Source organism: Dermacentor variabilis, chromosome 4 (assembly GCF_050947875.1).
Source record: "Dermacentor variabilis isolate Ectoservices chromosome 4, ASM5094787v1, whole genome shotgun sequence".
Lineage (NCBI taxonomy): Eukaryota > Metazoa > Arthropoda > Arachnida > Ixodida > Ixodidae > Dermacentor > Dermacentor variabilis.
The window spans coordinates 204365664-204392647 of NC_134571.1; the positions used below are offsets into that span (position 1 = coordinate 204365664).

Consider the following 26984-nt stretch of genomic DNA (forward strand, 5'->3'; position numbering starts at 1 on the left):
AGTACAGAGGGATGACAAGTAAGGAATGGGACAGAATTGAACACAAGGTCCCCGTGGGAACAGCGACAGGACCTGATGGCATACCTATGAAATTGATAAGCATATTAGGCCAGAAAAGTAAATTAAAATTACGACAACTTATTGAACAAATAGTAGTAGGGGGAGATGTTCCACAGGACTGGAAATCAAGCAGAATGATATCAGTTTACAAAGGTAAGGGAAGCAAGGACAACATTAAATCCTACAGGCCAATAACTGTCACATCAGTCATATACAGAGTAGCAATGCAGATGATGAAAAAGAGAATGGAGGAATGGGCAGAACGTGAAGAGATCTTGAGAGAACTGCAGAATGGATTTAGAAGAAACAGAAGGCTAGATGATAATTTATTTGTTATAACACAGTGCATAGAGATAGCGGCAGCCAGGCAGAAGCCGCTATAGATAGCTTTTTTAGACATTAAAGGAGCCTATGATAATGTAAACCGAGAAAAGTTATGGAACCAGTTGAGGGAATATGGTCTAGATAGAAAGATGATTGGGTTCCTACAAGAAGTTTATACAGATAATGAGGTAGAGATAAGATGGGAGGGGGAACTACAAAGCCAGCTAAAATAAGAAGAGGTCTCAGGCAGGGCTGTCCTTTGTCGCCCCTGCTTTTTGTGATTTACATGAGCCAAATGGAAAAGTGACTAGAACAGAGCACAGTAGGAACCGACATAAGCTATATGCTGGAAGGGCAGAAGGTAGCTCAAGTACTAGCTGGACTGATGTATGCAGATGATATTGTACTGCTTGCTGACACCCGAGTAGGGCTACAGGAACTAATGAGCATTTGTGGAGAGAGAGTAAAACATCTTTATTAATAATATTTGAATGGCGAGAGCAGTGTGGGAGGAACCCTCAGTCCAGGGTCCCCAAGATGATTCCGGCGATGTTTCGGGCCCGTTGTATCACAGCTCGGAGGACTTCAGAGTGTCCGTCGCCTATGTGTTTCCGGGATGTTTGCAAGCATGTGGCCAATGTATCGTACACGGGCTTTGCGCTGCCCTTTGTCATGCTCTTGTATTTCCAATGGATCCCCCCTTTCTTCATTGTATACTATTATCCCAGACTTCTCTCTACTGAACTGCAGTCCCAATTTTTCTCCCTCCTCTCCACAATAGTATACAATGAAGAAAGGGGGGAACCATTGGAAATACAAAGCACTAAGATTGATCATGTTGAAAAATACAAGTATTTGGGCATATGGCTAAACGAGGGCAAAAAGTACTTGGAAGAACAGTAAAAAATTATGATTGAAAAAGCGAAAAGGAACTCGGCTGTAATGAAACACAAGGCACTATGGAACTATAATAGGTACGAGGTGGTTAGGGGCGTATGGAAAGGGGTTATGGTACCTGGCCTCACATTCGGAAATTCAGTACTGTGCATGAAATCGGAAGTTCAGGCATGCACGGAAACGAGACAGAGAAGTGTAGGCAGGTTGGCCTTAGGAGCGCACGGGAACACCCCTGATGAGGGAGTGCAGGAGGACATGGGATGGACGTCATTCGAAGGTAGAGAGGCAATAAGTAAGCTAAAATATGAACAGAGACTCCCAGCACTGGAGGAAAAAGGGTGGGCAGGAAAAGTGTACAAATATTTATACATGAATAGTTTGAACACAAAGTGGACACTCAGAACGAGGAAGCTGAGGAATAGATACCTACAGCCGAGGGAGGGGGTCCAACGTGGTTCTAGTGTGGGAAAGGAGGTGAAGGAGGCGGAAAGAAAAATGTGGGAAGAAAGAATGCTCGGAATGCCAGCGCTATCTATGTATAGGTCACAAAAACAGGAGATTAAGAGAGAGCTCTTATTTGATAACTCGTGGGGCAGCTCACTATTATTCGAAGCTAGGACGGGGGTTTTGAGAACGAGAACATACAGGGCTAAATTTTAAGACGTGGACCTTTGGTGCACAGCTTGCGGAGCCGAAATGGTGACAACAGAGCATATAGTGCTGAGATGCACAGACCTTCACCCGACTCTGGCAGAGGGAACAGTGGCAGATATGGAAGGGGCATTAGGTTTTCTCGGGGAACGAGGGCAAATAGACGGGAAAAGAATGGCAATAACGAATGGGAGGCTAGAGGATTGGTGGAGTAAGTCAAGGGAGAGATAATACCATAAATCGGGGAGTTAATGTTTCCTATCCTTTTTTAGATAGTTATTTTGGGGGGAGGAGGGGAGTGAAAACTAGTTTAAGGAGAAGGGGATATAAAGAAAGGGGAAAAAATAGGAGGGGGAGCAAAAGGCTAGGTGGCGCCAGCCGCCGCCCGTTACAAAGAGTGTAGCCGCCATCTATCCATCCATCCATCCGATTTCCGCTTCCGTGCTCACACGTCATTCTCCCGTGACTTCTCTTTTCCGCTGTGAATCGGTGATGATCATGGCTGCGAGCGTGTGATAAGAGCTTTGCCACCGGTAGCTTTTCGCGTGCTTCGTGTGACCCGGGGCGTGACCTGCCGCCTTCGTAGGCTCGGAGCTCGCCAGCGGGGTTTTGTGGTAGCGTTGCGTGACTGTGGATATGATAGCTTCGTGGGCTTACAAGGATCAAGTAACCTCTCCATCTGCTGGCGGCCAAATGTCAGCCATGGCATCGAGACACCCCAACGAGGCGGGCGACGCCGCCTCCGCCACAGCGACAGAGGCAGTTCCGGGGTTCTTCTCCTCGGACTTGCGTCGGCATGAGGACCTCAAGAACATGCTGGACAGCAGCAAGGACGGCCTTAAGCTGGAGGCCATGAAGCGCATTATTGGCATGATCGCGAAGGGTAAGGACGCATCCGAGCTGTTCCCGGCCGTGGTTAAGAACGTAGTCTCGAAGAACCTCGAAGTCAAGAAGCTCGTTTACGTCTACCTGGTGCGCTACGCGGAGGAGCAGCAGGACCTGGCGTTGCTTTCCATCTCGACATTCCAGCGGGCGCTGCGCGACCCCAACCAGCTGATCCGTGCGAGTGCCTTGCGCGTGCTGTCCAGCATCCGCGTCCCCGTTATCGTCCCCATCATGATGCTGGCCATCAAGGACGCCGTGAGCGACATGTCGCCATATGTGCGCAAGACTGCGGCGCACGCCATCCCCAAGCTGCACCGCCTCGATGCCGAGCAGAAGGAGCAGCTGGTCGAAGTGATCGAGAAGCTGCTCGCCGACAAGACGACGCTGGTGGTCGGCAGCGCCGTCATGGCCTTCGATGAAGTGTGTCCCGAGCGCATCGACCTGGTGCATCGGAACTATCGTAAGCTGTGCAACCTGCTCGTCGACGTCGAAGAGTGGGGTCAGGTCGAGATCATTCTGATGCTGACCCGCTACGCGAGGACGCAATTCGTCGACCCCAACGCTTCCTCGTCAGTTGCCGGGGCGGACGACGCAGACGACACCGGTCGGCCAGGCGTGGACGACGACGAAGACCGTGGCCCCGGCATAGATCCGGACCTGCGCCTTCTCCTGCGCAACTGCAAGCCCCTGCTCCAGAGCCGGAACTCTGCGGTCGTGATGGCCGTGGCGCAGCTGTACTATCACCTTGCGCCGCGCTCGGAAGTAGCGCTGGTGGTAAAGTCTTTGATTCGGCTGCTCAGAAGCCACCGCGAGATACAGACAGTCGTCCTGAGCAACGTGGCCACGATGTCGATTCGATGTCGTGGCTTATTCGAGCCATTCCTGCGTAGCTTCTTTGTGCGCTCGAGCGACCCTACACACATAAAGTTGCTCAAACTGGAAGTTCTAACCAACTTGGCTGGAGAGACCAATGTGCCGGTGATACTGCGCGAGTTTCAGACCTATGTGGCGAGTTCTGACACTGAGTTTGTGGCAGCAACAATCCAGTCCATCGGACGCTGTGCCAGCACCATCCCCGAGGTGGCCGACACCTGCCTTAATGGTTTGGTGGCCCTGCTCTCTAACAGGAATGAAGCTGTCGTTGCGGAAAGTGTAGTTGTCATTAAGAAGCTACTTCAAATGAAGCCTTCTGAGCACCGGGACATAATTGGCCACATGGCCAAGCTCATGGACAGCATTGCGGTTCCTATGGCACGAGCTTCTATCCTGTGGCTTTTGGGAGAATACGCCGACCGTGTGCCCAAGATTGCTCCTGACGTACTTCGGAAGGTGGCCAAAACATTTATTCAGGAGGAAGACATTGTGAAATTGCAGACACTGAACCTTGCTGCTAAGCTGTATTTGACAAACTCAAAGCAGACGAAGCTGATCACACAGTATGTGTTTAGCCTTGCTAAGTACGACCCGAACTATGACATCAGAGACAGGGTGCGGTTTCTGCGTCAGTTGGTCATGCCTCAGGGTGACACTGGTGGTGCGCTTCACAAGCATGCCAAGAAGTTTCTGCTGGCATCCAAGCCAGCACCTGTGCTGCAATCAAAATATGAAGATAGAGACCATTACCAAATTGGTTCACTCTCACACTTTATCAATGGCAAGGCTAATGGTTACCAGGAGCTCCCAGACTTTCCGGAGGTGGCTCCGGACACATCGGTGCGTAATGTGGAAGTTCCTTCGGTGTGGCAGGAGGCGAAATCTTCTAAAAAGAAGAAGCAGGTGGTCAAAAAGAAGTCGTTTTACTCTGAGACTGACTCAAGTCATTCAGCAGACGAATCTAGTTCAGGCTCGAGTGATGGGTCGTCAGACGAGGAGACAGCTTCTGGAAGTGAAACTGAATCGGATGACTCCGAGGAGAGTGGAGTTGGTGAGAGCTCAGATGAATCTGGTTCTGGTGACAGTCACGTCAATGGCACTGCAGCTATAAAGAGTGCAAAAGATTCGAGTGCAAGTTCGAGCAGTGAAAGTGAGGAGTCGGATACATCCAGTTCGAGCAGTGAAGCACCAGTGGCAAAGCCAAAAAAGGTGCCAGCTTCGAGGAGCAACCTGGACCTCCTCCTTGACCTGGACGACATGAGCACTGCGCCCATTGCTGCCACCTTGCAGCCAGTGAATGCCACGGCATCTACAGCAGTGGCAGGACGCACAGAGGCACCTCGTTTTGTTGCCGTGTCAACACCTGCTCATGTGCCAGCTGAGTGGAGAGAGCTGCTGAACAAGGTGTCTGGAGCCGGTCTAGCCATCAACTACAGGTTCAGCCGGACACCCCACCTCTTCTCGCCCAAGATGGCTTCTGTCGAAGTGACACTGGCTAACCACGGTGACGAGGAGTTGCTGGGGGTGCAAATTACCGACCGCCTTGGCCCTGGCATCTCCTCTGAGGTTCGAGGCATAGCATCTGAACCTTTGGCACCTGGTGCCACACGTCTTGCAACCTTGGGCATAGATTTTGGTGACAGCACTCAGCCAGTGACCTTGGAGGTTGTTATAGGAAATGGTGCGCGACATATGCTGACACTTCAGCCGCCCGTTGGCGAAATTTTACGCCCAGTGCGCATCAACCACGACGAGTTTCTTGCCCAGCAGGGAAGGCTGCGAGGCATGAATGAACACAGCTGCAGTCTCGAAAAGATGACAGACGTAGCAGAGAAAGTGCGGCAGCGTGTTCATCGTGCTGCAAACGTGCTGGCTGTCGAAGATGAACAGCCCGGATGGGTGCGCTTTGCAGGCCAGACCTTGGCTTCAAGGTCCTTGGTGTTAGTCACTGTGCGTCTTCCGCAGGGCTCGGCCAAGGCCACACTTACAGTGAACTGTGACAAGATGGTTGTTGGCTCTATGCTGATGCAAGAGCTTCGCACAGCCCTTTCATGAGTGAACTCATCTTGCACTAGGCTAGGCTAGGCAGGTGTAATAGCTGCACTTTTGCTGTCAGTTTTCAGACATGTTGAGAATTTCGTGGTTATCGTGCAAGCAATAGCTGGCCATTGTGTGGAAGCACGAGCTGATCAAACATGAATTGGCCTCGTTTTCTCACCGTGGGGTCTAGTGGTCGTTTAAGAGTGCTTCCCACTGGCCCTGGGTTTTGCTATCTATACCACTTCTGCTAACTAAAGGAAGATTGCTTCACTGTGGTACACATTCCTGGAAGCTGCAACAGCTTATGAATTTTTCTGTCGTTGAATTGGGTTTTGGAATCTCTTGGTGGACTGTTGTAAGTTTCTGTGAGCACTGCAAGAATCACTAGCTGCACTTCCATTGATGATGTAATCTGTGGTTGACGACAGCTGGTGCCGGCTTTCTTATGCTGCAGCTGACCTTTCCGGAAACTCACTTGGGTTCTTAACAAGCCGTTATTGAGCTTGAGGCCCGAATTGTTTCTAAAAGGAGTATGAACTTTGTAATAAGGCTGGATTGATAGCATATAAAGGTGTATATTTTGCAAGAGATTGTGTTGTGTGTCAGATTTTGGAGAATGGAAACGACAGTCACCTATGATTGCAGACATGGTCTTGCACAATGTAAAAAATGGGACAGCTGCCAATTGGGGTGGGGGAATGGGTTCACTAGGGGAACAGAACACTGTTCTTGTCAAAACCAGCACGCAGTTCATGAGTAACATCCATTGTTGAGGATACCTTAAGGTTCTGTCGCTTCAAAAATCCTTGGACTGGTAGCTTCGCATTTCAGAGAAATATGCCTGTAGTGGCACATTGACATGTAACATAGATATCCCTTTGGCTGTTAGGTTTCACTGCAATCTATGAAACCTAACAGCAAAAGACATTGCCACAGCAGTCGTGATGATTTATGACAAATTTAGTCTCTGAAATCTTCGATTCTAGTCCATGGAACAATAAACATAAGAAGTCACAGTTTCGCCTGAAAGGCGAAGCATGGATTGCAATAGCAAATTAGTGGACAGCTATACGAAGTAAGGATAGTAGCTTTATTGGCCGTATAAACCTGTAAACATAGGCATACTAGCTAAATTAACAAGCATGGTGTCACGTGCACACAAGCAAACATGGACACATCTCACTCGATGACTGTGGAAACTTGCTGTCAAAACGCTGGAGTTGGGAAGCGTGGGAGCAGCGAGCGAATTCACCTTCTTGCTGCACTTCACATCAACACAAACTAAGCCGCGAAAAAACAGCGTGGTGGACTCTGTCCCCATTGCAGATGGCTTTCAAGGTAAAGCTGCTCAGGCGGCTGCATGCCCCCCCCCTCCCTTCCCCTCCCTGGAGCCTTGAGTGCGACAAAAGAGGGCGTGCTTCCACCCCGTTTTTCTCTCTTACGCGCGCGAGATTGAGCCCCGATCAGTGGCTAACCCTTGCCCTCTGTCACTCGCACACACAGCGCGCGGCAACGATTTTATCACCCTTGGGCTTTGTACAGAGTCTCACAGTGACGCCGACGGCAGAAATATGCTTGGAGTGTCCATATAATTGTCACAATAAAAAGATGTGATGTTGAGTCTGGACACTTTCTAGTGATTGCACGTAAGCACTTGGGATCTACTCCGAAGGTTGTTCTTTGAGGGCCTTTTTGTAGTTCAGAATGGTGCTTCATCCACTGATTAGGCTATGCATTGATGATTAGTGGTGTGTCTCCTTATAGGCTATTTTATGGAACCATCGCTATGCTGCCATCTCCCGCAGCTAATGCTGGCATTTTCAAATAATGACCTATGCATGGTGTTACAGTCAATTAATATGTATGAAAACGATCGTACAGATGCGTTCGGTGTTTCACAACCATGTCAATTTCATGTCACCAAGCACACAATTGATGAATTGGGTGAATTAGCTTGATGAATTACCTGAATTGATTAATTAACTTGGGGTCGTGTAACAGCCCCAAGCTAATGGCGCCAGGAACCAAGTATGCCGGGAATATTTTTTAGCTGCACCAAATTTTTTTAATTGCCTGTGGCACTACAATTCTGAACATTTATCTAAATTACTTGGGGAGGTGGCCGTTAATTTTAAGAGAAATCAAAATTACTAATTGAATAATTAATATAATGCTGTTTATGTCTTAAATTTACAGCACATATTTTGATCTATGAATTGTAGCTAGTGAGTATGCAAGGCATGTTGACTTGGAATGAATTCTCAGGACTATGCCACTTTTGAGATATAAATTTTCAAAGTGTCCAGCAAAATGTGTTGGCGTCCAGTTTTGCACTTCCTTAGAAAAGTAAGTGGAAGAACGGTGCATTCTTACTGCGAGTTTGGCAGTTCATTGAAGCATCCTAAGAATTCGTTCCAACTTGATGTGCCTGGCATACTCGCTAGCTGCAATCAATCTGTAGATTGAAATATGTGCCGTAAAGTAATTAGAAACTTGGCATAATTATGTTATTACGTGAAGCATTTTTCTTGTGGTAGCAATAGCTGCCTCATCGAGTAATTTAGAGCAATAGTTGGACTTAGTGCTAGCTGCCACAAGTAAGCCTTAAAAATTTTGTGAAGCTAAAAAATACCCTATACAGTGGTTTACACTGCGTTTCATACTTTGCAGGCAATGCTGCAGAGGCTAAGCAAGTATTGGGGTCACGGAAGTCTCGCTCCTTGTGTTTCGCGGTGCAGTTGTTCTTGGTCTGCGAAAAGTACTATGGTATATCTACTTTGTATGCAACTGTATATACTCGTGTAAGGCCCATACTTTTTTTTGTGTAGAGTCTTGGCTGGGTGCAGCCCTTACACAAATTGGACCGATGACGGCCCACTAGAGGTTCATACTATTTCTGCAACTGTAGCAGAGGGTAACAGATGAGTAAATGACAGAACGCTGCAGTAAATGACCGGATGCCGGCCTATCGTCCTTGATCAGCGTTGGCCCCAACAGGGCTCTCTTCTCTAGAAACTAAAATGCCACCGATCTGACTGGAAACACTGCCAACACAGTTGGGACGATGCATCACGCAAAGAAATAATGGCGCGGTTGTGCCGTCCGAGCGGCGCCAATGGAAAAACAGCTAGCTTCATCTAGCGGCAACGGAACTAACTTCACTTTCCAGCAGACGTTTTGAATTTTTTTCAGATATTTTGCCCTCCAAGGTGGGGGTGCGGCCCTTACATGAGGGCGGCTCCTATACAAGTATATACGGTATGTCAAATCATGTATTTGTGTGCCTTCGTGCTTCCTGTTCGTAACATACTATGATTTGATCGTGATTGGAAGTGAGGGTGCCATGGTTGCTTGTCCCAGAAGTGTGTTGCTCCGCACGTTAATGGTAAATGGGTTCACATCTGCGATGCCTTTCGTGTAATAATTACATCATATTTTGCAACATAAAGTATGGTATATAATGTCACATCAAATTACGTGATGACTACCTATATCTTTCTTTTTAAAGTCGTGCACTATCTTTTGTCATGAATGCAAGCAGTGAGAGAAGGCTAGCCTTTCTAGCATTGCCTGATGTCTATGAAGCGGTGTGGGGTGGCGGAATCTGCCATCACACACAAAGCTGTATGCCTTTTATTGTATTCTGCCTTCTTGCCTGTCTTATTAACTGCATGAATCCATAATTGGGCTTCCACACAGTGTTGTTACTTTCACAGCAGACAGCAGTCCTTTATTCCAGAAACCTGCAGTGCCGTCAACATGTTATTGAAGTGGAGGATATTATGTCTGTTACCAATATGCATCAACATGACTGAACAAAGTTATCATACTAAGCAGGATAATTACAGAAAAAGAAAGACAAAAAGCTGAATGCAACTCCTTCACTAAACAGTACTACTTGCTAATAATTGAAACTGTGCTCCTGATTGGCAACCTATGATAGTGCGTATTCAGAAGCTCGCTCCTTCATAAATGGTGTCTGGAAACAAAGAGCAATTAAAAGCACCAGTGTGGCATCCTTTCGCAGCCCTTGAGCCTCTTCTGATAAGTCGGGAGGTTTCGGAGCGGGTCCGCTGTATGTCCACCAGACTGCAGCAGAAGAGGAATATATCTTTAGGGAAAAGCTGCTGCACACAGTTGGAGTTGAAAAGTTTATACAGACTGCAGGATCTGAGAAAATGTAGGATTTCTGAGCATTTTGTGTCTGTATCTAGTAAAAGCACACAATATTGGTCTCTTTGACTTGGCTGCACTTTCTACGCTAGTTCGAGGGAGTACAACGCATGCACTATGCATTGTGCTCTTCGATTTGACTTAGTGCAAGGCAAGTTCTGCATGAGTTCACAATTCTCCTGCACTTGCTACTCTGGAAGTGCAGGCTTCGGGCATGCTCTTGCTAGCAGACGACACAGCGCAGCACTACTGTCATAATGGTGCGCGAACATAAATATATCCTGCTATGGTTACAACAGTTCCTACATCTTGTATAACAATGTGACATACAAAGTCGGCAAAAAAAAAAAAAAAGAGAAAAGAGAGTGTTGTCACAGTGATGTTATAAAAGTAAAGGAATAATTAATCTCCACAAGGACTGATGTCTGGGTCAGTTGATGGTTATATAGAAAAGAAATATCAGCACTACATCGGATGTGGCTGTTAGTTTTTGGCATGTGTGGATGTACAATTATAGACTATATTCAATCAGAAACATATGGCATCAGTAGAAACTCCGACTTATGAGAGAAATCATGGAAGCAATTTTCATCACTGCTCAAGGTAAAAAAGACATGTTAACCAAATGTTGCTTTCTCACAGGAGGAAACATAATATGTCCTTAAGGTTTCTTCAGTTTAGGTGATGTTTAAGTTAGCAACACTTAATAATGACACTCATTTATACCTTTAATCATGATTAAAAATATGAAACTGCTGTAGCTGTGGCCATACTAGATTGCCATTGGTGGCTGGTGTTGCGTTTCGCCTGCGACACGTGGTTTTGCCGGCGCGACTGCGGCGGGGCGGCAGACATTTTGGCCCGATCGTCGTCGCCGCAACGCTCCCCGCCAGGTGTTTCCAGGCGCGACTGCGGCGATGCGACCGCAAAGGATCACCCTCTCCTTCCAGTCATTGTGCCTGAACCGGGCGATGCGAAAGCAGGGATCACCCTCTCATTACAGTCATTGTGCCCGACCGGCAGCGCTACGACAGTGTGCTACGACATTGTGCTACGACATTGTGCTACGACAGCGCTACGACATTGTACGTTCACGTGCTCGTCTATTGAGGGGTTCCTTCTTGCCCTCAACTGCGAGAGTATAAAAACAGCTGCCCCCGGACGCCAAAGAGAGGGCTCCGATTTCTTCTGTTGAGTAAAGTGCTCTCCCGTCTCTCTACTTCGGTCAACCTGACCGCCAACTCTTTGCGATGTTAAAATAAACAAGTTGTTTTGTTGTTACCAGTCGACTCTTGCTTTGCCGGGACCTTCGGATGCTTCCAGTTGTACCCCAGGCCGCCAGGCCAACGCTACCCTTGGGGCTTGCGACCCAGGTACAACCACGGGCGTCAGCGCCGAGTTCCCAACAGATCGTACCAGCGGTGCGATCCAAACACTGGCTGGGTAGCCAGAGACACAAGGAACCAGAATAATGTACATATATTTCACAGCTTGGTGTTTTATTCTTTATTTATTGATTTATTTACAGAATATTTACATAGCCGTAAAGGAATTACGTAGGGGGAACAAAATACAACCGGTAAAAAAAAAAAAAACTTTGCACAAACATACTGACAAGCAAAGCACTGCAATAGCATTTAGAGAGAAGCATACAAGGTGAAAACAAACAGGTTTTCAGGAGACAGAGCATGTGCAATTGTTTTAGAGGAGCGATATTGCAGCATAGAATAGAAGAGCTCATTATTTGACACATTTAATATATAATTTGATAACCTGTGCCATTGCCTTACTGATCTGGGGAAAAAAGTAGTAAAAATTTCCGGCCTTTCCACTACTGTGAAGACGGGCATTGAAAGCGAAGCTCGGGATCAGTGGCTCTTTGCTGTTGCAATGCTTCGGCTCTGCGCACCTTCATGGCGAAGTTGGCATGTCGACGATGAACCCTTTCTCGGGCGAGTTCCTCAAACGCCACCTGTTCTTCAGCCGAACGCACAATGCATGGCCTACTCCAGCTGCTGCCGTTCCTTCCACGCAGCCTGCTCTTCGGCAGAATGAACCGAATGCAACCTCCCCATCTGACTGTCGGGCGTGAATTGGCAGGAAACGGTGGGCACGAGGCGAGCGAACACGCTATCACACCCTTTCCCTCCTCCGGCCTGCGATTGGCTCGTGCCTTGCGCTGTGTCTACTTCTTCATGCATATAAAACCCTGCTTTAAAGGGCGCGTATGATGAACTGACAGTGGCTGAACAATAAAAAAAAAAAAAAAAACAGTGGCTGAATCGGTTAGTGTGGTGGTCTTGCAAACTGGAGGTCGGTGGTGTGAATCCGCAGCCCGCCAAGCAATTTTTATTTTCGTGCGGCTTGAGTTTTTTTTTGTACAACGCTGATGCCGACACGAGTGAGGCAATGCAAGCTTCACTTGAAAAGTACTTGTTCTGCAGTTACAGGCTGAGATTTTGTTGTTGGTATTATGTATTAGAATGCCAGAAAGCTGAGCTAGTTGGTAAAGATTCATTATGCAAAAAAGGGGTAAGGCGTGCAGACAGGACACAAGAGTAGAGAACACGGTGTTCGTGTTGTCCACTTCTCTACTCTTGTGTCCTGTTTGCACGCCTCACCCCTTTTTTGCATAATGAGTTATTATGTATGTTATGCTTTGTACAGAGAGCGGATATGTAATCTGGTTTCAGAAGATAGTTGTAGCAACTGATACCTGTCTGACTGTTGTACATATTTGGCACAGTAGTTTGAGCCTTAGCTTCAGCCTATGTACATGTAGCAGATCCCATCCCAAAGTGGCCTTCATGTCCGAAATGCTAGAGTGCATGCTCTAATTATTACAAACAAATCTTACTGCTTGGTTCTGTAGTTTTTCCAATCTATTAAATGGGGTAATCTTGATAGAGATCCCATATTACACAAGCATAATCATCTATTGTTCTGACATGTAAGAAGTATAAAATTTTCTTAACTTCGCACATTGCGTGTTGCTTTTGATACAACAATGTCAGTCTGCTTATGCGAAGTGAGTGATTCGGTGAAATAAACTCCTAGGTACTTGTATTTTGACTGCATGTCAATAAGCTTGCCACTTAAGTTACTGCACTTTTGCTACTGCACTTTTTAGTATTTAACTTCATGTTCCATATTTTACACCATTTCGCTACCTTATCTAAATCCATTTGCAAAGTATCTATTTCATTTTTAGTAGTAATTTCTCTGTACATCACATAGTCGCCGGCAAATTAGTTTTGTGGGTGATTTAGTATTTGAGACAATGTCATTTATGTAGATTAAAAATATCAAGGGCCCCAGTATGCTTCCCTAAGGAATACTCAGACACAGTTATTGGTGAAGATTTTGCATTGTTTAGAATGACAGATTGGGTTCTTCATTTGGGTAGTTTTGTATCTAATTTTGAAGGTTTTGTTTACATTTAACACAGCAAGTTTTATATCTAAGAGCTTATGGGACACAGTGTCAAAAGCTTTCTGAAATCAGTAAAAACCGCATCTACGTGACTATCGTTGTCAATGGCTTTGGATATGAAATGCTGACACTCTATTTGTTGTGTGTAGCAGGAATAACCTTTTTGGAATCCATGCTGGGAAGGTGTAAAGAAAGAATTTGAGTCATGGAATGCAAATATGTGACTATATAAAAAGCGTTGGAATGTTTTACAATATATTGACGTTATTGAAATCAGCCTATAGTTTTCCCTGAGTTTTCTATTGCCTGATTTAAAAACAGGTGCCACACTTGCCATTTTCCAATTATTGGTGATGAGGCCTGTTTCAAGGGAGAGATTATAGATGATGGTTAAGTACAGAGCAGTGATGCTCTGACACTCTTTAAGGATCACTGGAGAGATTCCGTCAGATACATTGCTTTAGTTGCATCTAAATGATGTAATAAAGAATCGACACCACTAACATCAAATTCAATGCCTGGCATCATATTGCTCTGATTGGTGTTATTCGGAAGTGAAGTCTCCCTAGCAGGTCCTTGTGAAAACACAGATTGGAAATACTGGTTAAAGCAGTCTGCCCTCAGGTAGTCCGATGGCACGGTTTTGCTGTCAATAGTTCAATAAGGTATAGATAAGTCTTCTTTTCAATTCTTTTTTACATATTTCCAAAACGATTTTCTCTTACGTGTCTCTTTAATTTCACAAAGAATGTATTATTCGCAGATTTAATTGTTGCTTTCAGTAAATTATTTATCTTCAGTATCAAGTGTTTCTGATTTGCCAGACTGGTGTTGGGAGAAAAATATTTATACGCTTGTATCGCTTTCCTTATAAGTTTACGTATTTCTACGTTAAACCAGGTTTCTGTTTTTATTTAAATATTTTTGAAGTATTTTGTTGCGAAATGCTGACCGTAAAGTTAACAGATAGTGTGCATTTGACAGACATTGGAAAGTAGAAAAGAAACGTTCAAGTTCAGTTCTAATAACAGCATAGTCTCCTCTGTTGCAGCTGTACACTTGTCTTTGCAGAATTTGTGCCATCCGTACTCATCTAATGTTAAGTTCTATGACAACTGCCCTGTGATCACTAATACCTGGGCAAACAGCAGAGTACTAAGTCTAAAATTGCATTTTCTCGTGTAGGTTTCAGCATGTACTGCTTCAGCCCATTTAATCCAAGTAGTTCTTCATCAAACTCTGCGTAAATACGGGACCTGTTACCAGCCACACATCCGGAATTCCAGTTGAAGCCTGGCAAACTAAAAACACCCCCTAGAAATATACTACTAGGCATAAGAGATAGCATCTCAGACAGCAATCCGAATGTGTCGCTGCTGCCGGGTGGGCTGTAGAATGTCCCATACTCCACATTGTTTCCTTTGGATAATTTCACAAGGAATCAGACAGACTCAGAGTTGCTCTCGAATAAAATTTATGTACTTCACAATGCATTTCATATCAAAATAAATACTCCCCCACCATGTCCATGCCTATATTTCTGGTAGACAGTAAAACCTGGTGGAAAGATTTCTACATTAGGTATAGTGTTGTCTAACCACGATTCTGTGCCTATCACGATCTGAGATTTAGCAGTGGCTATTAAAGACATTAGGCTTTCGACTTTGTTCTTTTTGCTGTGACAGTTTACAAGCGGGACAGAGAGCCGTTCAGGCTGCGAGCTACGCGCTGGGTGATCTTTGGGGCAAACGGAATTCGCAATGTGTTATTTGCCTGTATCCACTTATGCATGTGCCTGAAGTGGAACTGGCACCCGCATATTGCTATCCTAGACAAACGCGTGCCCATTGATGATCAATTTATCATAACTCAAGCAAGCACAATTTTCTTTGTTTTCACCTTTTCCTTTTGCATAATTCAAAAGCTGACATCTTTTTCCTTGCACCGCTCGGCAGAAATTTTCAGAGATGCTGTACGTAGTGCCCTTTAGTCTGGAGGTGCTCTTAAGGATGTTTTTTCTAGCCTTTCACCGTGATAAGCATTCTACTATGGGCCGGTTTTTATCTTCTTTGAAATCACCTACGCGATGAGCCCGTTCAACCGAAATATCAAGTTTTATCCCATCTTTGCATATTCCACTAATTAGTTTTTCAGACGCTTCCCATGTCTCATTATGCTCTCTGTCAGGCACCCCGAAAAAGAGAAAATTCTGTCTACACCTTCTATTCTCTAACTCATCCAGTTTAGCCATCAGTTTATCTTCAATTTTTCCAACCAAGCAATATGACTTTCTGCAATGCTGGTCTTCTCTATTAAGCCCATAATTTTGGATTCTAATTCACTTTGTCTCATTGAAATTTCTGTTAACCTCACGAGCACAATTTCCTGGCCTATTTTCTTTCAATGTTTGTCATTTGGTCGCACTCCACTGCATTCATGGGCCCTGGATTTAGTTCTCATCCTCCAATAGGAGACATAGAACTGTATCCATTATAGCTGCTATCAAGAGTGATAACAGACATGCAATCACGAGACATTGGCTCCATATCGTGGCATACAAACATGTTGCTATGACAATGCACAGAAACTCATTGCAGATTTAGCCCTCAATTATATAGATTACACAGTTCATAACAAAAACTTAAGTTACATATGTTTTTGTTGACTTCATATGCTTTTGTATATTGTGTCGTTTTTGCCGAGTGTACATACCAGGTGTTCTTTCTACTGCAATCTGTTTGGTTTTATTGTAATCTTGCTTAATTATTGATGTTATTTTCTGAACAAATCCTTCATTTAGAACATAAGTGCATCTGTCATCGCAGTATTGATTAATTATCTATGTCACTTCTTAAATAAACCTATCAGTTGCGACGTAGTAGTTCTGCGGAAACCCGCAAGGTGGAGAGAAGCAATGAGTAAAGGGAAAACGAGACATCCACTTTTTCTTTCGAGACAAGGCTTTTCTTTCGAGGAACCCGTATGGGTTTCCTTTGTAGCAATTGCTACGGACGGGTGGATGTCTCGTTTTCCCCTTTATCCTTTACCTATCAGTTGCGAGACAGTACTTCTGTGATCACGTCTGCATTTAGTCCAGCTCTGCCGTGCTGTTATATCTTATCATGCCTTAAACTCCCATAAGAACACCTTACAGCTAGTGAGGCACATTTAAGAAAAATAAGTTATTAAAGAAGGATGCCCCAAAAGACTAAATCCATTCAGCCAAGGAGTAGACTGAACACCAGTGTTGCTATCTTGCACGGCAGGTGCCAATAATTTGCAGTGCACGCTGACTGAAAGCTGCAGCCAGAGGTTCTTGGTTTGTTGAGTGACAAATTTCTAACTATACCCCCCTTCCCACCCGCTTATTTTTTTTAGGGCGCTTATTAGGCGTGCCAAAAGTATTAGGCATGCCAAAAACAAGCCATTTGTTAAGCCAAAATTGTAATTTAATGGTAGTTACCAGACTTACAATAATTACGGCACCACATACACGAAGCGTGCAGCTCACAAATAAATGTATTAGTACCTCTCATTTATATAAGAACTGTCTCAAGAAAATTGTAGTCTATGTGGTTCTCCACTACCAACTCGACAAAGTGAAATTAGTCTGAATAAGAGTTTTGCATCGAACATACAACTTAAATTAAAATATGCTTTGTTCCTCTGCGACAGCTGGCTGAAATCAGCATTAGATCATCTGAAAAAGAGGTATTACAAAACCTTATTAATTTTTCAGTAAGCAAACCTTCGAATATAAGGCTGGCAGAGTGCTGTAAAAGTCCTCCAGTACTATTACTGGTTGCAAAACTTCCGAGTGAAATTTGGTCATTCACTACCTTCCATTTAAGCAGTGGCTTCTGTCCTTGCACCACCTCATTGAACAAGTTGGAGTACACAATTAGTAAAATGCTGCATCCTTCAACTTAGGAGTTGCAGAACCGTGTTCACTTATCATGTGCGTGACTCACTGTGCTGTGACTGCAAATGTGATCAAATATACATGTGACTGCGTCGTTTTCAGTGGTACTCCGACTTGATGAGCAGCCTTAGAATCATATGTGCATTCTGTTGTGTCATTGAAGTATGCTATAAAAATGCACCAATGTGCGAAACTGTGATATCAATAGCTTGTGCAATCTTGCTCTTTCTTTTGCTTGCTTTTGATTCATGCCTGGACAGTGTTTCAAACAGCAGCAGGCTTGTAAAGGCATGAAGGAAAGTTAAAACTGCCCGAAAAAAACGAGAACAAGCGGAAGGAACACACAGTACAACACGAGTGCAGAGTACCAGCTGTTTATTCTTGGTCATCAAAGCATAGGCTTCTGCACTCGTGGTGCATTGTGTGTTCCTTCTGTGTGTCCACTTTTTTTGCGCAGTTTCAACCAACTAGCCAGCAAGAATGGCCTACTATTATAAAGGCTATGCTATGCTGGCTACAATCCTTCACTTCTTGAGTGCCATTGCTTTGGACATTACCTCCCACAGTGTGCCAGAGCTTTTCCCAAAGTGAAGCAAATTCAATTTCTGCCTGTCAGGCTTTATACATATATATATATATATATATATATATATATATATCTTATAGCTTATTATAACTTATAGCTTATAGCGCTTGCCAGTGCATGGGGGTTTCACACTTGCAAATTATCTAGGAAAAGGCAGGAAGTGAGTGAAATTAGTGACATGGCTTAACTAGGGCTTGGCAAGGGTGTGCAAAGGCATTTGGGCAAGTTCACTTGAGCGTGCTTGCTGTACTAGCGACTGGGGCGACTACGCAGTTTGTGCGGTGCACACATGTACACAAGCCTCCCGCCTATTGCAAAATTTTGGCAGTTACTTTGCACATGCATTCCAATTGATGTGCATCAACCTAAAACACACATAGCACACAAAGCCTGTAAGCAGATTTTAATTACTCTGACACAAATATATTTTTTGTGAATGCAAGGCATACACAAAAGTACATACTCACTAGCAGTGTTGGCTGTCCAGCACACATTGGGCCAATTGATAAACAGTTCACAAACAAGGAAAACCTCACCCTGAATCAACATTTCAATAAGGGCACTTTTCAGTGGGGCAATGGGAACTCATTGTTGTGTTAGCAACCTTATAACGCATTTTCCGAGGGCTATGCTTTATCTATGTAATTATCTAGCCATTTCCATACCTGCCTGGATTACCGAGTAATATGTGGTCAAATGGGCAGCACATCAAACTGCTGTCCTGAGGGAACAGGGTTCAAAACTAACCATCGAACTAACCTGGGTCACTAAGTATATGGCAACGTGTACATACATGTCACTCTTCAATGAACCTCTTTCACGCTGACATGGGTCAGTGTAGATGTGGGACCGGGTGGATACTGCTGTTCGAAGAAACTTTTTAACACCAACTCGGAACACTGGGTATGAGCCATTCGGACTGTGCTGGTTTTCAATGAACCTTTTTGTTGCCAACTTGGGTGACTGGGTATGTGCCACTAGGAATGTGCTGCTCTACAACGATGAAAAAGTTCCCCTAAATTTTTCCAGTGTGAATGGAATCGAATCCCTGTCACAAGGATTTCTCAAGGACGGCAACCCGATGCATTAGCAGGCTGCACCACAAATGCAGTGTGTATGAGCCGCTTTTAAATTAACGTCTTTTATGCCACCACTTTAGCGAGCTGTGCCAAGAATGCATGGGGTATGTGCTGCTCTTCAATGAACCGCTCGCCTACTTGGGTCACCGCAAGTACAGGCCACCAAGTGTGCAGCAAGCGAGCGAACAAGCCTCAGCATTCGCAGGCACCAGTGCGCCACATTTCTCATCTTGGACGCCACACATGGACTTCTCAGCAGTGCCACTAGATGGTGCAGCGTGTCCAGAAAGAAGCGGTCACACGCATCGACGCACCATGCATTTCGGAGGCCACATGCAGGCTTTGTGGCAGCAGTGCTATAGATGGCGCCGGGTGTTCTTAGGGAAGGGCTAACGAGGAATCCTGCTGCAGTACACACCTCATACATAACTCATTTCGACGGTGGCAATGTGTTGCTATACATTTTCTATAATTTCCCATTGCTATGCTCAATGCTAAATGCATTACGTTGACAGTCATCGTAAGATGGGTACTGATGGAGTATTTTTGGCAGGGTTTTTATTTAGACTTCCTCTCCCTTTAAGGGGGAAAATGTTGAGAACTTTAGGAAGTTATGTTTGCTTTTACTAATTACACTTTATTAAAGGAGCCCCAATCTATCTCCAATAATTAAAAAAAGAAACAATCAGCTGCTTCTCTTCTAGCTTTCAGAATCCTTTCTTGAGACATTGCGACACCAACAGGGTAAAATATTGGTCCATATACAAGGGACGTTAGCTGTGATCAGTCTGCAAGCACTCCTTTGCTCTGAGAAAAACCTTGTCCCCCCGAAATAATCATCTCTCTTGCAAGCATTTCCTTTCTTTAATGCTGCGTGCCTCGTACTTCCAGGCCATCAACAGCTTGCGTGCTATCAGCATAACGTAGCACCCTTGACAGGAAAGTAGTGAGTGCACAGTTTTCAAGAAAAGATAGGCAAGCAAGACAGATAATTATTGTTTGGGGAAAAGATACGCCCCAAAAGGGTGTAGACTTTTTTACAGTCTTTGCCATGCAGTCACATGCCCACACCTCTTCATGTTCCCGCTTGCCTCGTGTGGAATAAACTAATTTCACCTCGTGAAGTGTGTACTGCCCTGTGCATGTAACAGCAACAGCCTGCAGCTGAAGAGTGATGGGATCCTAATAAGTGGGATTTAATGGTGTTTTCAAACAAGAAAGAAGTGCCAACCCAACATTCAGTACTGATGTATTGTCCATGTGCCTTCTAGAGAAATATGTGGCAAAGAGGAGAGAGTGCCTTAGTCACCTTCTAGCTCAGCTTGGAGCGGTTTAGCGGCCCTTATTAGTCATCCTTAATTTAATTTTAGTATCATTTAATAGCCATGATGCGCTTCCCTATTCACACTTTTTACTCTGAACCTTACGCCTCTTGATTACCTCTCCAAGTTTTTTTCTTGTTTCTTTATACCTTAACCCTTTTTCCAACTGTCTAAATACTATTTCTGCTTACCTCCCACCATTCTGGCAAAAATAAGCACACCACTTTTACATCTCCTACTTACATTAGTCTACTTATTCTTGCCCTGCCACCTGCTTTGCTTTCTTGGTTAAAAGTGAAAGGTTCTCTTAACCACCACCACTTAAAAGGCACCTACCCCTAAAATCACTACTAATTCCTCCATTTAATCACCACCTCGTTTACCCAGCACTCACCTTACTCTTTTCTTCCCACTTAGTTTTCCTGCCCTTTAAGCAAGAAGAAGCTATATTATCAGCCCATGCATATCCACTGCAGGATGAAGGCCTCTACCAGTAATTTTCAGTTACCCTTGTCTTGTGCCAGCTGATTCCAAGTTATGCCTGCAAATTTCCTAATTTCATCCCACCATTCAATTTTCTGCCATCCTCAACTGCGTTTCTGTTAACTCAGCACTCATTCCATAACTCCAATAGATCATGGGTTACCTGCCTTACACATTACATTGCCTTCCAAACTCCATTGCTTCTTCCTAAATATGAACCTAATTGACTACCCCCGTTTATACATGCCGCTGCCTTTCTGTCCCTTAACATTATGGCTTCAGAAGGACCACGCAACGAACGTTCCATTGCTTGTTGCGTGGTCTTTTTCAAGCTTCTTTGTTAACCTTCAAAGCCCTGCTAAGGAAAACTGCTGTTGCCCTGATGAAGCCAAGTCCCCTTCTTGGAAAGCCGGCTGCAGCCTGAGACTTTCTGGCTCAACCACTGTTGATTAATATGAATCGAATGTCTTAGGGCAGACACTGGCAATGACGACTGACTCTAAGCACATCCAAGCGATTCAAGAGCCATGAATGAAACCACCTGCCCACCAATGCTGTCCTTCAACAATAATCCTTCAGGCTTCAAATCAGCACTAACTGAACACCTTGTGCAATGCTTGCATACGCAAGCAATCTTTTCTTATTTCTGTGTTAACCTCCTCCTCTGTCATGCCTAAATGGCCCCAATATTAATAAAAAAAAAAGAACAAGAAAAAAATGAAATGAATGGAATGCCAACAGCTGTGACTTAGAATGCAGAAGAGGCTCCAAAAATAAAGCCACACGATACCACCTGACTAGGTACTGAAAGCACAAAACACCGCACAGTCCCATGAACCACAGAAAACATTTATTCTGTGTTTCCTACGCTTAAGACAGATAGGCTGGGTCAAATTAACCTTTCTCTACACATGTCTGTGTCACCACAGGTTTCCCACTGGAAGTTACCCACCAATAGAGAAATTTTATCGATGGCCAAAAGAGACATACATACTTCAGCTGAAGTGCGCATATTAGCAAGAGTGAGTCTTCAGTTTCTGTTCATCCTGGAATTTATTTCACATAGCACAAGGGACTTACAATGTCTAGACATGGTTGTGCAATAATTTATACAGCAGTGACTGTTTGTAATTATTTTTTTTTTTTACATTTCAAACTGTTTATAATCGTTTTTGTCATCTTGCTATCTGCCATAGAATGGCTACTGACCAGTAAAGCTGTTCATAATAGCCTGTAGCTGGTAGATCCCTTCTGACACTGCTCTGGAAAAACTACATTGAACTGAACTGAAAAACAGTTATATGCTCTGAATGAACTGCCACTAGCATGCAGTACTCGGGATGTACTTTGCCGATACGATTAGCAGTGCTTTCACCTGACCACTACTCTAGAGGATCGTAGCGTCCTTGACGAAACTTAGCAGAAATATTTTAAAATGCAATTAAGTTACTGGTTCCTGTACACCTTACACTGAATTCACATTTCAGCACCCAGTGTGCTTTCTGCTCGCTTTCAGTTTGATAATAAAGATTTTATTGGCGCAAGGGCCAGATATCGCTGTAATTTCAAAGCCCCACCGGGCTGTTCAGAGTATGTTACTAGTTGCATTTCTTGTAATGCTTTTCATAACACTGCATCAGGAACTTTCTCATCAGTAGCTCGAAGATGTCCATACACGTTCCAGCCCCTACTGCTCAATAGCTACCCTTTGCTTGGTGTAGGTGATCTCTCTGGGCAGTTCACCAAGCTCTCCCATGGCATTACAGAGATGTTCCGTGACCGTCCTGCGTGTAGCGAGACTAACTAGTAGGGTTAAGGGCACCTATATCGTACGACTGCAATATCTGGTAAGAGGGACTAGTCAGGTACTGTCGCGTCGCCTTTAGCCCTCCTTTTAAGTGCGTATTTGTTATGCACCAGAACTAATTTCAATTTCAATCACACCCCAAATTGGAGCGTTGTGCTGGTGATGTCTATGTCACAGTCGATTTTTCGGCGTCCACTGGAGGGACATTACAGAAGTTCACAGAGACAACCTTCAAAACTCTGCTCACATTTCTATCGCTCGTGGAAGTAGGTTGGTCGACAGAATAAAAACACAAAGGCAACACTCTTCTTTCTAAATTCTATGCCCAAACTTGTTGCCAATGATGCAAGTGAAATGCTGGGGTGCCACAGTACTTTAATTAAACTACGTGTCAAATGTTTCCGTATTGGAAAACTCAAAAGTTTCCAGGCTTTGTCTTTGTTTACATTTTGAATGCAAGGTGCCATGGTATTTTAACTGAACTACGTGTCGGATATTTCCATTTGGGGAAACTAAAGACAAGTTTCCAGGCATTGTCATTGCTTACGTTTTGAATGCAAGGCATTCTTTCTCCGTTGTTAAGCAATTAACTTGACCTGATCAGGAACTGCCACAAGCAATGACACCACAGTGGAATGGCAAAGAAATTTCAGGGAAGCATTGCATACGATTGTTCACGTTTTCCATTCTCTATAGATAAAAAAAAAAAAGGACACCATTGCTCATAGTAAGATTAACTCATTGAGTATTGATTTATTTTATTGGCAGAATGTGCTTAACACCTCAATGCTGCTTTCAAGCAATGAAGGGATGCCGTGGGATAAGTGGAGCTACAAATTAATTTAGAATACCTTGCATTTTTCAATGTGCACTAATATAACAGTACCACATGGTTGCTTTAGCACTGTGCTCTCACTGGGATATGGACACCGTAGCTGGAAATAAGACCTTTGAACTCGCGTTCAGTGGCAGTATGGCATAGTCAAAAAGCCACTTTGGTGGGTCTATCATGGGTTCAAAGTGTAATACGACCTATTTCTTATTGAAGTGAACCATTCCTTGTGGAGTTGGATGGATTTTGATGCTTTGGTTATAGAGTGAGACGAGGACATTTGTGAAGAGGTGGACGTGGTGGTAAGGGTGTGGAGAGGGAGTACAAATGAGGAGGGATGTCGAGGAAATGGTGACGCATGCCGTCACACATATTTGCTGAGTCACTGGCAGTAAGGATGTGCTCAGTGTTGTGGTGTAGTCTAACGCTACTTGTGGCTGTGTATGCGCTCCAGCCCAGCCATGCACCGCTATACAATACGGAAGGGAGGAAATGGTGGCTATTTAAGAAAGAATGCAGATAATGGAGTGAAACTTGGTTTAGCCAAAAAGACAGGAAGCAAAGCTCCTCTTTGACAATAATTTTCGATGGTGTCTGTGCAACTTTTAATTCTCTTTAGCATCTCTTAAACATGCGCTAAACCACAGAAGAAACAGACTTTCTCAAATCATCACTTCTAGTAAAATACAGCCATACAGGAGGCAAGTGATCGAGTCAGCAACCTTGTGACGAGTGAGAACACTCTAGCCACACAAGCACCTAGGTCATGCAAATCGCCACAGAAGGTGCTGAAAATAATCTCTGGCAATTCGCAATGATGTTTGCTCACATCACACAAGCGTTTAAAGAGCTCCATGCAAAAAAAAGTAAGACAATGATCACACTGAACAACCGTGGTGATGATGGCCGCATAGATAACAGGAACAGACCATCAGCAATGGTGCTGTGGACAACCAACATGGAGTAATTTAATAACAGACAACAAGAGGAATGTACATTTGTTTAAAAAAACAACCTTGTGAGTATACAGCATTTTAACACTTTAAATTTAAAAATGTACAGCTTATAAAACCACTTTGTCAGACTAAACTTTCACCACAGAGTCACCACTATGGAAACACTTAAGCACAAACTAACCTTGGTCGCTCTTAAAACCATGAAAGACACTTTCTGAACATGCCAAGCCTTGTGCTATGTTCGCGCTACAGTTTGCACACATAACTGTTCTAAGCCACATGAAACAAGGATCAATGAACAGTGAAGCAGCATGCAACAAATAATGGACGTAAAATGGAAGTAAAAGCACCATGCAGCACCTGACAGCTGTCATCTAAAAAAGATTGCTGTAGGGCTTTAGCGACAGAAAATAAGAAATCCAGGCAGCCTGTTCTTAACTAAGTACAAATTTGACCAGGAACCTGCTTCTCTGCACTCTTTGTTCTGTGTTTGTGCTAACCCATACAAGAAGGTGTTTCACCAATCAATTTGTGGTGCCATTTTTGTTGCAGGTTCAACCATCTTTGTGCTTCAAGGTTTTCTTTTGTTTTGTGCACAAAAGATTAGTACAATGAACACAGTACACTGACTTTGTGTAGTCTAATACACCGAAGTGGGAAAAGGTGCTGCAAACACTTCACATTTCTTGGAGCCCAACTGTGTGCCAAGGCAATGTGGCATTTTATAAAAACTCCTGTCTTCCCACTTGCCAAATACCAACTAACTATGGTTCCCTAGGATTGTCAGAAGGCATCCTGTGTGGGGAGCACACGCACCTATCTTCCCCCACATTGATAGCCGGCATAGACATGGGAGAGGCGCACTACGCCCTCTCCCGATTCACCCTCGCTCTCGCGATGCGTGCGCACCCTTCCTCCCCGATTCGCAGGCAGGTAGCTGACGGGCGGCAAGGAGGACATTCCCTTAGCCCAGGTAAAAAGGTACAAAACAGCGCGACCGAGGGAGACCCTCTCTCTCTGATGCCGGACCCCTAACCTGCCGCAACCCGTGAGTGACCTCGTTTGCCAGACTATCCCGCGCAACGAGGCCAGCCTATTTATTACTATTACAGAGAGGACGTCTTTCTGCCAGTGTTCTTTATTGCCGGTAGCAATAAACATTATTACAGTTGACACTGCTGGTTGTCTTATTCGCCCCACGTTGGTAGCGCCAAATGTGGGGGTTCCACTCTGCGTGCAGCTAGGGCTGAAGGCGAGCTCCTGATCTAGCCCCACGCAGTTGCTTTGTGTTACTCTCCAACCCGTAGCGTGGGAATCGCGGCTACGTCGGGTTCGAATGAATAAGGCAACCAGCGGCGTCAACTGTAACAACGTTTATTGCTACCGGCAATAAAGAACACTGGCAGAGGTACGTCCTCTCTGTAATAGTAATAAATAAGCTGGCCTCGTTGCCCGAGATAGTCAGGCAGACGAGGTCCCTCACGGGTTGCAGCAGGTACTCCAGTCTGGCAGGATAGGGGTTCGGCGTCAGAGAGAGAAGGTTTCCCCGGTCTCGCTGTTTTGTACCTTTTTACCTGGGCTAAGGGAATGTCCTCCTCGCCCATCAGCTACCTGCCAGCGAGTCGGGGAGGAAGGGTGCGCGCGCATTGCGAGAGCGAGGGAGAATCGGGAGAGGCTGTAGTGCGCCTTTCCCGTGTCTATGCCGGCTCTTGACGCGACGACGCGGGGGAAGATGGGCGCATGTGCTCCCCACATCTGCTTTACCTACTTATGATGCTGTGAATGGGCAGTTTTCTTTTCCTAAATGTTTGTTTCACCTAGTTAAACATGCAAATTGTGATGGATCACTACAACAAAATAGAGAGAGAGAAAGAGAAAGGAAGGTGGGTGGGTTGTACATGAAGCACCTTGAATGACCAGATGTGCGATGGTCACAGCGGCGTGCACCACAGAAGGGGAACTAAGTCCATCACTGTTGCCTTGCTGGCCAGTTGGATGGTAGGCATGCCGTCATGCTAAGAGCCCGACAAAGAAGCCTTTCATGCTCTCCCTTGAACAACACTTGACAATCTCCTGCGTGCAGAACATTGCAATATGACATGCCTAACTAGCTGGCTACTTGTAGTTATCTGGTAAAACTGAGCACGATTTATGCAGTGTTCTTAAAAACCTTGTCACAGGTGGATAATCCATATTGCCACATAGTTGATGATGTGCGATGACTTGTAGGTGCATCACAGGGAGCCTTCACACGTTGACTGTGTGAGTGCGTTGCGGGACTTCACCGGTTCGTGACCACATGAGAGAAGTAATCACATGGGGCAATGTGCATCACAGGGTGCATCACATTAGGTGCATCTCGGCAGCCACGGCATGGAAGTCTTCAGGGTCTTCTTCCGAGTCGGACTCCGGGTGCGGGAAGCTCATCAGGGTGTTCTTTTTGGTGGGCGCCACCCCCCACTCTTCCACTTTGGCAGAGCCAAACAGTACGAAGCTCACTGCACCAAAAGTGTAGATGGCAGATGCCAGCAGGAACAACTTTCGCCACTGCGCCAGGCTCTCCTGCATTTGAACATGTCAACGAAGCTCAGCTCTACTTGAACGGTCAGGTTCACGTAACATCTGGTTAATCATGTGCGACTGCTTCGCACATGAAAGCAAC

At 44.9% G+C, this 26984-nt stretch overlaps 2 protein-coding genes across 2 annotated transcripts in view; one reads left to right on the forward strand and one right to left on the reverse strand.

Moving 5' to 3' along the window:
* The first annotated feature begins 2395 nt into the window (after nt 1-2395).
* Nucleotides 2396-6318, forward strand: rb (adaptor related protein complex 3 subunit ruby). Its single transcript, XM_075690834.1, has one exon. It carries the CDS (start codon nt 2569-2571, stop codon nt 5743-5745), a length of 3177 nt encoding a protein of 1058 aa, XP_075546949.1. The 5' UTR covers nt 2396-2568; the 3' UTR covers nt 5746-6318.
* Nucleotides 6319-25274: 18956 nt separating this feature from the next.
* Nucleotides 25275-26984, reverse strand: part of LOC142580067 (sialin-like) — a 56060-nt gene continuing 54350 nt past the window's right edge. The window contains exon 10 of the mRNA XM_075690835.1: nt 25275-26884. Coding sequence (XP_075546950.1) covers nt 26666-26884 — 219 coding nt within the window. The 3' untranslated portion in view covers nt 25275-26665. The remainder of the gene's footprint in view (nt 26885-26984) is intronic.